Consider the following 13,309-nt stretch of genomic DNA (forward strand, 5'->3'; position numbering starts at 1 on the left):
TTTACCCATCGACTGACAGCTAGAAAACCTCCCGCAGATAATTTGCCGAGTCGGATCAAAACCAATCAAAAGTCTTGTTACAAATTTGATTATGATAATTACGATCGCGGCCACATTACAAATGCTCTATTGATAATCATATTTTCGACATGCGCATAAGGGTATCTTATTTGTAAATCAGAAAATTGCAACACAAGAAGTTTTGTCATTCGCTTGCTTACTATACCTAAGCAATGTCACGTCGCAAGCAGCCTGTTCCTCGACACATTGAAACAGAGGATGAGCTTGCTACCATCTTGCAAAACGGTAAGTTTGTTTTGTTCGGAGGAAATAGGAGTTTTGTTGTTGGGCTCTCAGATGTTTATTGTACACAGCGCTCGCTCATAACACAGTAACGTGTGTGTTGTGTGTGTGTGTCGGTATTTGACACATGGTGGTTTATTTACTTGGGATTCGCGACCTTACAAGTACGACCAGGAATTACGAACGTTGGATGGACATTGGTTTTAACTAGTGGAGAGATTCCAGGCATTTTGACCAACTTTTCATTCACCGTAGGTAAATACTTTCTGTTTGTACGTACTACCCATGCTGTGCGTGCGTGTGTGTATATTTCACGTTTGAAAAGTCCGCGAATAAACACGAGGAATCTGTGTAAAAGAAAATACCGTACAAAGGTAATATTCTTAATCAAAATACTAAGTATATTTATCTATTTATGATAAACTCGATTCTTATTTTCATTTAGATTATAGGTTTGAAAAAAAAAGAAAAAAATTAATGATAAAGAAATTAATGTTTGATAAAAATTGGTTACAATTCGTAAATTTGTCTAAATCATACAATGTTTAACATAGTGTTAATTTAACACAATTTTTCACGTACAGATTGGACGTAAAAATCTTCTGCATTGAAGTGTTTTGTTAAAAAAAAATCAATAATTATGCACGTGCTGTGAAAGTGATTTGACTCTGGAGATTAGGGTTAGGGTTAAAAGAGATGACAGATACTCCACGCTGGATTATATTTTAAGATATTTTGGTGCAGGATAAACCCTCTTTAAGCTACATTCGGCAGTGTTCAAATATAAAATCTTAAACACACAGGTATGTGATTTTTTAAATTTTTCCATTCATTTCATTCCTCATTTATTTTAAAATGGTGAAGTATATATTTTATAAAATATTTGTTCATATCAAATTATTGTCAAATATTATCAAAATGAAAATGATGTCATTAATGAAATAATGCCATTTTTCCTTAGTTTTATAGTATATACTATAACTTGTAATAAATAAAAAAAATAGTATTCATAATGTTTATTGGGAGTTTTAATATTAGATGTTTGTAAATGGGGTTTAAATTTCACCCCTGTTATTTAGAATTGTATTTGTTTTATCAATACACTACATATCCGACAAGAGAAAATAATCTGCAGGCGTGCTTTGAGGCAATAAATACTCCAATCCCACTGAACTTTATCCTGGTGGCTGCTTCCATATCGTCTCCAAGTTGTACTAGACTCGAGTCAGACATGTCACTGCTTCGGTAAAAAGTATTAGTAATATTCCTTGTACAAACAGGGTGACATGAGTAACTCATAAGAAATCGACATTCCCTTTCCTATCAATCTTTAAATTTCTATACAAAATCTTGAAGATATTTGATAAATAATACACAATGGTAGAACTGATAATACCTCTAAGACCTGTTCTTAACAAAAGGATATTAGGAGAGAAACCTAGCCTGGATACCTGAAATCTGGGTTGCCAACTGGATAAAATTGTATCAAAATGTTATTCATTTGCTATACATATTTCAAATTTGATAGTCAATATCCTTAATGATAAATTATTGTAGATATTTTGCCAATGAGTTATAAAGGGTTTACCTGTAAATCTTACCTGTAATCAAGTAGTCAGATAAGTCAATTACAAAGGAAACACATTCCTCTGTAAGGCAAAGAGCGATATAGCCAAGGGTTAGGAGAGTTTGTGGACTATCGAGGGATGTAAAATAGTTTGATATTGTGTGAAATAGCCTTAAGAATTAAACTGGAATGAGTGTAACATAAAAGACCTGTAATAAAATGTTTACTTTGTAATAATACATTGTAAGTCTCAATGGACAGATGTATCAGGGAATTGTTTCAACCTTTTTTTAAAATATCCATTTTTTATTTTCCAAAAGTTCCCATAAAATTAATCTGATGTGACAGTTGAAGTCTTTTAAACTTAAAAGAGTGGATTTAAATTATAAGACTTTATTCTAACAAAAGTAAATTTTCTTTCCAACTGTCAGTTTAAGTGATATTGAAATTTATATTTTTGTGTTAAGAGATAGTTTCTAAGATAGTGCCATTAAATTTTTCCTTGCTAAAATGTATGTATGGTAAGGATGCTCAAAAGGGAGTTGGAATAATGTTATTTGTAGAAGAAACTTTCCTTAAAATGTTTCAATGCATTTCAATAAGAGCTTTTGTTGAAATTAATGATGGATATCAATTTCATTTTTCACAAATGTCAAAATTTTTATTCTTTCTTGCCCCCAAAAGAAGGGCGAGAGGATTTATATATATTTTCGTGTATACAAATGTAGTATTTGCTTTTAAAAGATCATTTATCAGTGGTTTTAAATAACGGCACAGGAGAGGTTTTCAATCTCAGAAATTGATTTAAGAATCTTGAATTTGTTTTGCCAGTCATCAATTGCTAAGCAGATGAACAGTTAGAAGGTTTAGTTAGAGGTAGGGAAATGTATTGGGTTGAAAGGCATTGATGGCTTGGTAGAGATAACCAGCCTGAAGATGAACAAGTGTGATATGGAGAGATAGATTGTAAGCAATGACATCTCAGACGGGCCTCTATAGCACCAGCAGCTGTTCTGGAGATGGAATTTTGAAAAATTTTGACAGTCTATTTAGCAGGAAAGGCCGTTAAAACTGACATATCTTGGATGAGTTGGTTCTGATACATGTTAACCTTAAAATAGCAGCAGAAAAAAACCTTTAGCTTTCTTCTGTCCCAATTTTGAGAAATGATTTTATCGGTTCAACAATTTTCAGAATTTTGTTTTGTTAAAATTGGGTTTGAATTCACTTTTGGTACATATCATTTCCATCAGAAGTAAAACCTCTATAGAATAATATTAGAATTAATACACATCTTAAAATTTGGGCTTAACTTATAAAAGAGCTACTTTATATAAATTATTTCACTGTTACTACGTTGTAAAACAACACAAATATTTATCAGACACTCTAATTAAAAATTTTTTCTGTACTTTTATTTTATACAAAAAATAAGGAAACATTCATATATGATGTCAATCAACCTTGGATACAATTATGTTCAATATTCTGTCTATATAAATGTTTTTGGTTCCGTACATGTAACAGTAGATGGATTAATTGATCCAGGTAACAGTAGTGTATAGTTATCTCCCCTTTGATAGTTGGAGACAGTGCCAAGTCGTGAAGGAAGTTACTGTAAAGTACACGAAAATTCTGGTGTTGCAATAAAAAATTTAAATATTTAACCACATAATTTGTAAAAGTGAATTTGTAGAAGTGAATTCTTGCTTTTTTCCTCTGTACTTAAATTCCTGTGTGGATAATTTTGCTGCCCAGGTCAAAATGTGAAACGTGGGCTTCTTAGGATCCGCTGACAACGTTAGGGTCATATATGTGACCTTTATCTAGAGCTTAAAATGAAATATCAAAGCATCCCTTAAATGTATCTTTAATCTGTAAGCTATATTGTACACACATATTACTGTCTCGAGGAAGTTGAAGGTGAAAGTGTACTGTGTGTTTAGCTAGTCATGTTTGCTCTCCATTATCAGTTAAATTTTCATCCCTAGTTATGATAAAACTTTATGATTTGAAGTTTTGCTTTGTTTCCCCAGCTTTTCCCATTAGTAGAGGATAGTCTAGTCAAATATCTTAGATTTTGTGGTATTAGAGCGGTGTGTAATGGATACAAATGATCACATTTGGTCAACGAAACATCTCCTGTCTCAAAGATGCAGGGATATGTCTGTAATATTCAAACACGAAAATTCCTCCACTGTCCCCATGGTATTGACACTATATGGGGAGGATGACACACCGGACCTATTTTAACTTTCATCCTTGTTCCTGTGTGATTAATCAACAGACAAACTTGTATATTATCTTGTGATAACACCCTGCTAACTCTACATAAAAAGGGAAAAAAATATTTATAAGAAAATGTAGAGATTACTCTTGTGTACTGATAAGTTCAGCGTTGACTCAATGGTTGCCAAGCAAATTATAACCTAGTAAAAGTATTACACACCGATATCATCATAATTTATAGCTGTATTCAATTCATATTTAAAAAGAACCGGGAAGTCCTAAATTATTCTGGGCAAGATATGTAACATAATTTATGTAAATAGTAAGACAAGTCCGAAGGTTCTGTGCTAACCGGTGTCTCTCCACTCGTATCCCAGTAACAGTAACAGCTATCCACTGATTTATACTGTTTATTATTGATATTTTAGAAAATGAAATAACTTGTTGGTTGGCCGAGGGTCACCCAGAAAGATCTGTTATCCCAACTAAATATCAAGATATTTGTACAGGGCGTGATTATTACAATAGATTGGTGTGGGAATTTAAAAAACCCTCAAATGTGGTACAAACATAAAAAAAATTACAGTTATTGATATTGGCAATTCTTTTGTGTCATTTTAACTTTTATAATTCACCAAAAGGAAAGTGATGTATAGAGTAAAGATACCTGTTTGTGTCATACAATGTGTAATTAATGAAGTTCAGTTACAAAAAACTTGTCAGATTTCTTTGCTAAACCGGTGCGAATAGATTTAAAAACTTTGGTGGTCGGATCAGATTTCACGTTCTGTTGAGGAGATATTTGTACCATATCAACAGAAAAGAGATTCTTAAACCACCAAATAATGACCTTCTACTATTTCTGACCTTGAGTCAGATCTTGCCTCGGGTATGTGTAGCTCTATTGAGTTGAACACTGATGACACCTATATGATATCAAAGGAAAAATATCATAATCTGTCAAATATTGACCAAGTATATAATTATTATGCGAACTAAATGAGATTTTAAGTTAGATTTTTTTCACAGTAATCGATTGTCATGTAGATGAATGCCTTATCTGACCTTGTCACAATCCCTCCCTCTCTTATCTTATCTTAATTATATCTTTTTAAAATTGCAGGTGCAATTTCAGAACACAAACAAACAGTGATTGTTTACCTTAGCCTAAATACAACATGATTAAACTGACAATCTATCGATTAGATTTTTAAATTGTACAAAAAAAATCCAGGTTATTGTAATGTAGTACAAAAGTATATATATCTTAATTAAAGGTACTGGTAGGTGCAAATTACAGGTTCAAACCTATCAAAAATTCTCCAGACATGTTTTAAAAATAATACCAACACCGATTTCTTTTTTTGTTATATATTTTAGATATTATGTCATTAATTACAAAATCTCGAAACAATATCATTCATTTCAATTCAAGAACATTTTGTCTTTTATAGACAAGTTTTTACGCTTAGTCGAGAACTGTCTAGTACTGGTCACCCAGACAATAGACGGTCAGGTAAATAACTTGGACTTTGTTATTTTCCTTTTATTTCTGGTATTTCCATAGATCTGGTTATACGTCTCCATAAATTTGTATAGATAAGTAGTTATGGAAATGAAACTATAAAGGTGTGTGGGAATTTCTACCTGGTGGGCCTTGTTACCCCGTACTTGTTACTCAGGTAATAACGAGTACCTAGGGTGGAAATAGACCTGCTGGCCATTCATATGGTCATCCTTTATTATCCTTGTGCATTCAAGTGGAATAACAAGATGATTCTTCAGAAAGGAACAATTATAGCCCCAATTTTATATTGGTCAGCGAAGGAAAATAGATTATGTAATGGGTATCAAGGAGAAAAGAATTTTGTGGAGGAGAATTTTTTAGATCTGTGAGTTAAGGAGAAATTCAGTGGAGGGGAGGATTTTCAGATCGGAGTGGTGGGGAGGAAGACTTTCAGATTGGGATGGTAGGGAGAAAATGTTGAAGGAGGTTCTTTTTTATCAGGACCTCTAACGGAAATGATTGATGTAGGGTATTTGAGAAAGGAAAGATAAACTGAAAGGGTTGAATAATAATATTAAGAAAGAAGAGGACTAGTGAAAATATGTGTTTGATTTTAGGGGAAATGGGAATCAGAGAAGGTAGGTATGTGAAGATGGGGAGTAGGGGCTGGGGAGAGGTGGAAAGAACAAAGAAACAAAAAGACAAAAGGTCACAAAATTTATCCTACAAAACACAACTCTGAATTTGTGACAAACTTTGTGAAGTGAGACCAGGTAAAAAAATAAATGGAAAAAAGAATTAGAGTTAGATATTTATATACCAGTAGAGCTCCAATTTCAGAAGTCTTAAAAGTGACAGGAATATGTTTGGGTGATGATAGGGTATATTGCCTGCGATGAAGATATAGTAATTTTCAAGGCTAAATTTGTGTTAAAAGAAACCATTTTAAGACCAAAAAACAGATGACTTTCATAATATGTAAGATCTTTTACAGAGAAAATTTGTGTTTTGTAATTTCATTATCGTACTAGCTGAGGAATTTATTACTAAAACAACAGTAATTTCTGTCAAACCATATTCAAATCTAATTAGAGCACTGCAATTAGAAAAAACTTTAACAAATGTTTATGAAATTACAACATAGCTTCAAACCTATTTGATCTTTTCTTTTGCTCGTTTGGAAAGTATTAATTTTCATATACTACAATTGAATAGCATTCTTGAAATTGGTTCTCTGTAAAACACTGTCATTAGTGAATTCTATCTGTAGCTGTTAAATATTGGCAGTTGTTAGTATTAATTTTCATACTTAGTCTAACCCAATTACAGGTTAGGCTTCTCATGGTCATAAAATACTACTTAGCAGGACCTCAATTGTAACCAAATGACCGTGACCAAATAAGCAAATGGTCAAGGATGGCATTGAATGGGATCTGATGGTCAGAAAGCTTTCACCAGGGGTATTAGCAAGAGAGTATGACAAGAGAATGAGATTCACCATAGGGGCTCTAGCCAATATCACTTTTATATGAAATTGGTCATTAAATTGGACAAGGGATATTTGGGATATAATGGTTGGAGAATTGTATTGTGTCCAGTATAAAGGACTTGTGTCCCATTTCCTGTGTAGATGGTCCCAAATCAACCCTTTATAACATCAGCTATTGTCCTGGTTACATAAGAGAAAGTTCTTCGGGTGAAAATTCCATTGTAATTATGGAGACATACAAGACGTGGGACTTGGTAAACAGGTATATAGTTTTAATAGGTAATATAAATGTACTGGTATAAAAGTATTGTGGCTTTGTTGTTGCTATGACTTACATATCTACCTGTATAGAACTATTTACCTGGAATTATGTAACTACGTTTTATTGTAAACCAGAATAACACCATGCAGAACCATGACTCATAACCAGAGGGCATATTCCATAACTGTGGCACTCCTATTTTTGCCTCAAATCCGAGATCTTTACACATCTTTTATTGAACTGTATTTATTGAATTTTTTTTAAATGACCAAAGCTAAGGGATTACGTTCAGACTCAGCTGGTCTGTGTAACCTTACAGTTACACGTTAAAGTAGGAAACATCTTTGTTTAGGTACAGCTTTATCACTCTTTAAATTCTTTGATATCATTCATTATAGATGGTATTTGAAAGCAATATCATTTTGAATGAAACAAAAATGAGTTGGTTGCTGGGATTAAAAAGATGGTGTCGAAGCTGTGGTTGGACTGGATGTCAATATTGCACAAAGACTCGTGTGATAGTGTGAGATGAAGGGGTAGTAGCCCAGACTAGGGCTCAATTCTCCGACATACTTATGGCAATTTTACCATTGTTCAGTTAAAACTTTTAAAGATTAATGGTGAAGAGTGTAGTGATATGTATTATTGGAACTCAAATGATATATATCCGTAACACTCGTCCACAGGCAATCTATCACCAAAACATAAAGCCTTCGGTACAGTAAACGACTTTACAGAGGTGGGCTTATCACAGGAATATCATAAATTATCAGCACGAGAAAAATAACATTTGAATGTCGCACATAGAGATATGCTTCAGTGTACTTATCTGTTCGATAGCAACCCGTAGGAGATTATAACCAGAGAAAGCACCGACATTTCATATTTTCTAAATAACCAACGTTACTTGATGACTTGGGTCTGGCTCCGATCAAGGAGAGTTACATTATGATAAATGGTTGACCGTTCTCTGTGGACACAGAGGGGTTCAAACAGCATTCAACAGGGGTCGAAGTGTTGGAAAAAAAAAAAAACACAGATAAGATTTTATATCTCTTGGTATTTGAATGTCAGAATTACAAAAGGTTACAATAGACCATAAATTGTCATACGTGTGTGAAAATAGTTTTGAAATTGAATTGATTCTGGCATTTTAGTTTTTAATACTAGAAGTGGAAATGGAGTAATCCACTTACATTGCTACTATATTCAAGGAGAATATAGGGAAATGTTGACAAGATATCTGATGGTAATGTTATTGTTATGCATTATTGTTTTAGTCTCATGTTGCAGATATTTGATGGGATACATTAACTAATTTTGTCAGATCCTCTCTTTTTGAAATCCCCCAGCAACAATGTTTGTGATAACCAGAGAAAAAAGAAAAACATCTTTCAAATAACATTTTCCAGATAGTACATGTGTATAATGAGTTTAAAAATGTGAATTAAATGACATACAATGTATAGATTTTGTGCAAAAGGTTAAAATGGTCATTATTGATTTGACTGACTCTATCTTGTGAATAACAAAGGCAATCATTGGATAAGATTTTTTGTAAAGTTAAAATTGATTGGTGAATGTTACAGGTGGTTGATAATGCCTTTCTGTCAATTTGATTGGATAATATTGAGGTTCAGTTAATATATTTGCCTGACTGATTCCATTGTCCATAAGAATGAAAGCATGTCATGGAGCAGAACTCCATTCTATTTGTTAGAAAACTTTTCATAATTATGTCAAGAAAATGACACAATGTAACAGGAATGTCCCTTAGGACCTATGTTGTAAATCTTTGTTTGTTACTGTCTGACTTGTAATTGTATGTTTCCCAGTTATTTAAGTAATTAAATATTAAGAGAAGTGTTTATGAAGGCAGGGGGACTGTTAACTATTACATATACTCAGTAATGGTTCTAAATGTCTCCTGATTAGCTTGTAACCTATCTATTAATACATGTAAATTCTGCAGTTGATGTTAATTGTCTCATGGTCTTCCACAATTATTATCATTTTTTTACGCTAAATAATTCTGAAAATTAAGTGGATTGTTTACTTAGAAAAAGGAGTATAAAATAAAAACTCTTTTGTTTCAAAAAGAAAACACATCAAAGAGGTTTTTTTATAAAAAATATCTTTACTTATATTACATGTTTAAAAGAAATAAAATGTACCATTACTGTGCGATGGTTGAGGTGCTGCCCCCTGGTGAAACGTTTGGCACTTGTAATTTGTGTTATGAAGCACTTCAAAAGACATATATATCAAACATACAGAGACTTGTTTTTCACCTTGCTCAGTTTGAATTATCTCAATTTTCAAATATCTTTAGGTCAATATTTGGATTTTATTTCAAGACTTGATGTCTGAGTTCAATCTTCTAGATAAGCCAACAGATGTCGTATGATAAACACAATAACTATTTACTCCACAAGTCCTCGTCATTATGAGGGAATTATTTGTTATGATACAATTGTACCTGTAGCCGGTTTGAACCAAACACATAATACACTTTTGGTGAATAGGTTTTTGAATTTAATATTCCTTCTAATAAAGTTCAAAGGCTGAATTAGAATTCCATACAGTATATTTGAACGCCTAATATGCAAACACGACCAAAAGATATGAGAAATTTATTTTAAGGTCTATTATCTTAAGTCGGGATAGTGAATACTTTCTCTCTGTCAAAATTGACCCATTAATTTGGATGGGAAGGAATTTCTCCTAGGAGGGGGGAATGTGTGGTAGGTTTTGATCCAGGGTCAGAGGGCCAATTTTTAATATAATACAGAGATGCCACTTGTGGGATGTGATGATCATATTACATAGAGCAGTTAGGAAGTGTAATATAGCGTGAAATTTTACTTTCAGTCAGGTAGACCAGGACCTTGTAATGTTCACATCAGAACCCCAGGGACCAGGCTCAATATAACAAGATTATTAAAGCCACATTCATAACATTCCGATCAGAACATGTTAAAATTATCAGTGGACAATATATTCCTGCAGCTTAACTCATTAATTCTTTGGAGAGCACTAATTTGTTTATAGATAAATATCAAATTACTGACATATCTTGAAATCTGTCGTGACTTTATTGATAGTTTTTCATAATAAATAAATAAAAAAAAAATCCACATCTCACACAAAATATTTTATCAATCATATTTCGTTCCTTTGTTCATTGAATTTTAACAGGAAGCACTGTAGAGTCGGTGTGTTTTTATCAAGTTGTTTAAATCAACGATAAGACACCCCCTCCCCAGAAACCTGTGTAGGCCTGTAACTCTGGCAGTTAACGCTAGCACCACATGTCACTGACACATATTATTGTTTAGAAACTGACTGAAATATCAGAAATTTGATCATTGTATATGAATATGAAATAACATTGCTCCAAGTTTTCAGGCGTGTGTGTGGTCTGGGCTATCCGAGTCTAAGCTTAGCACGGAAACAACAATAATGATTTAAACCAAAATCAAAGCTTCGTGTTCTAATCTTAGTTCACTAATCTTGAAATGTTCTGAATTTTGTTATTTATGCGTAATTGTTTAAACATTGAATTAGTAACATTTTTGGTGAGTTTGTGACATGCAGGAGATTATAAAATGGTGTGATTGTTATCAAATCCTACGATTGTAACAGTACAATGTGTTATGAAAAAAATCCAACAAGATGTCGGGTCCATTTAATTTTATTGTGTGACAAAGACTATTTCATTTCTTTTCAAAATTCCAATTTTTTTCCCGATGGAATTGATGAGTCTTGTGATTAGATTTCATTTTGATAAAATGATATAAGATATATTTATTGGAAACATTTCCCTGTCACAAGACACATTCCAGTGTACTTCGGTGTGAACTCCATTGTCACAAGTTTTACCGTCTCAATGATTTTTTGATGTGGTGCTTTTTCATTTGTTTTAATTTGCTTTTGTTGTATAGTTTGATTATATAGCTGTCAGACCAATTAGAGAGAAGTAATGGCAGGACAGGGACCAATTATTTGTTTGTGTATTAATAATAACTTTAAACAGAATAAGGGTAACTTATAAATAGTTAACTGTGCTGGATTGATTCAGCTTTCTGATAGAGCTTTAATTTAAATCCTGAAAGAAATATATTAATTTATATTTAATTTTACAGAACTTTATAGATCTAAGTAGGTTAGGAAATACAAGTATCATTTACTGGTGATAACACTGACCATGGACTTTCAGCTATCAAAGTCTCTGCATTGCCACAGAACATAAATAAAGATAAAAACAAATCAAACTCTAAGATGAAACAAAAACAAATTTGATATCCTTCCACCTCTGACCCTTGGTGCTGAACAACCTCATCCTCTGACACTTGGTGCTGAACAACCTCATCCTCTGACACTTGGTGCTGAACAACCTCATCCACTGACTCTTGGTGTTGAACAACCTCATCCACTGACTCTTGGTGTTGAACAACCTCATCCTCTGACACTTGGTGCTGAACAACCTCATCCACTGACTCTTGGTGTTGAACAACCTCATCCTCTGACCCTTGGTGCTGAACAACCTCATCCTTTGACCCTTGGTGCTGAACAACCTCATCCTCTTATTCTTGGTGCTGAACAACCTCATCCTCTGACCCTTGGTGCTGAACAACCTCATCCTCTGACCCTTGGTGCTGAACAACCTCATCCTCTGACCCTTGGTGCTGAACAACCTCATCCTCTGACACTTGGTGCTGAACAACCTCATCCTCTGACACTTGGTGCTGAACAACCTCATCCTCTGACTTTTGGTGCTGAACAACCTCATCCACTGACTCTTGGTGTTGAACAACCTGATCCTCTTATTCTTGGTGCTGAACAACCTCATCCTCTGACACTTGGTGTTGCACAACCTCATCCTCTTATTCTTGGTGCTGAACAACCTCATCCTCTGACCCTTGGTGTTGAACAACCTCATCCTCTTATTTTTGGTGCTGAACAACATCATCCTCTGACACTTGGTGATGAACAACCTCATCCTCTGACTTTTGGTGCTGAACAACCTCATCCTCTTATTCTTGATGATGAACAACCTCATCCTCTGACACTTGGTGCTGAACAACCTTATCCTCTGACACTTGGTGTTGAACAACCTCATCCTCTGACTCTTGGTGCTGAACAACCTCATCCTCTGACACTTGGTGCTGAAAAACCTTATCCTCTGACACTTGGTGCTGAACAACCTTATCCTCTGACACTTGGTGTTGAACAACCTCATCCTCTGACTCTTCGTGCTGAACAACCTCATCCTCTGACACTTGGTGCTGAAAAACCTTATCCTCTGACACTTGGTGCTGAACAACCTTATCCTCTGACACTTGGTGCTGAACAACCTTATCCTCTGACACTTGGTGCTGAACAACCTCATCCTCTGACTCTCTAGTACTGAACAACCTCATCCTCTTATTTTTGGTGCTGAACAACCTCATCCTCTGATGTTTGGTGCTGAACAGCCTCATTCTCTGACTCTTGGTGCTGAACAACCTCATCCTCTGACACTTGGTGCTGAACAACCTCATCCTCTGACACTTGGTGCTGAACAACCTCATCCTCTGATGTTTGGTGCTGAACAACCTCATCCTCTGATGTTTGGTGCTGAACAACCTCATCCTCTGACTTTTGGCTTGGACAACCTCATCCTCTGACTTGTGGTGCTGGACAACCTCATCCTCTGACTTTTGGATGTAACCTCTTTCTTCTGTTACACCTTTCCAATTCCAGTTTGATATCTATACAGGACATCTGACCACAGTGTTGTTCTGGCTCTCCTGTGTGATTATTTTATACATGACCTTTGACCTCATCTCCTTATCCTTCCCCTCCGGTATGGTTTGTTGATACAAAGCATTTGGCTGTGTAGCTGAAGGCTTATCTATCCCAGAGAGTTGATGAAACTGTTATCAATGCTGAGAGGATCTGCATTTTCAC

General features: G+C 34.4%; 1 protein-coding gene across 1 annotated transcript in view; it reads left to right on the top strand.

The window, feature by feature from the left end:
• Positions 1 to 233: 233 nt before the first annotated feature.
• Positions 234 to 13,309, top strand: part of LOC132553938 (sal-like protein 1) — a 58,362-nt gene continuing 45,286 nt past the window's right edge. The window contains exon 1 of the mRNA XM_060218233.1: positions 234 to 306. Within this exon, the coding sequence (XP_060074216.1) occupies positions 234 to 306 (73 nt within the window). The remainder of the gene's footprint in view (positions 307 to 13,309) is intronic.

The sequence above is a fragment of the Ylistrum balloti genome, unplaced genomic scaffold (genome assembly GCF_031769215.1).
Source record: "Ylistrum balloti isolate Yb309-2 unplaced genomic scaffold, AGI_CSIRO_Ybal_v1 Utg370368, whole genome shotgun sequence".
Classification (NCBI taxonomy): domain Eukaryota; kingdom Metazoa; phylum Mollusca; class Bivalvia; order Pectinida; family Pectinidae; genus Ylistrum; species Ylistrum balloti.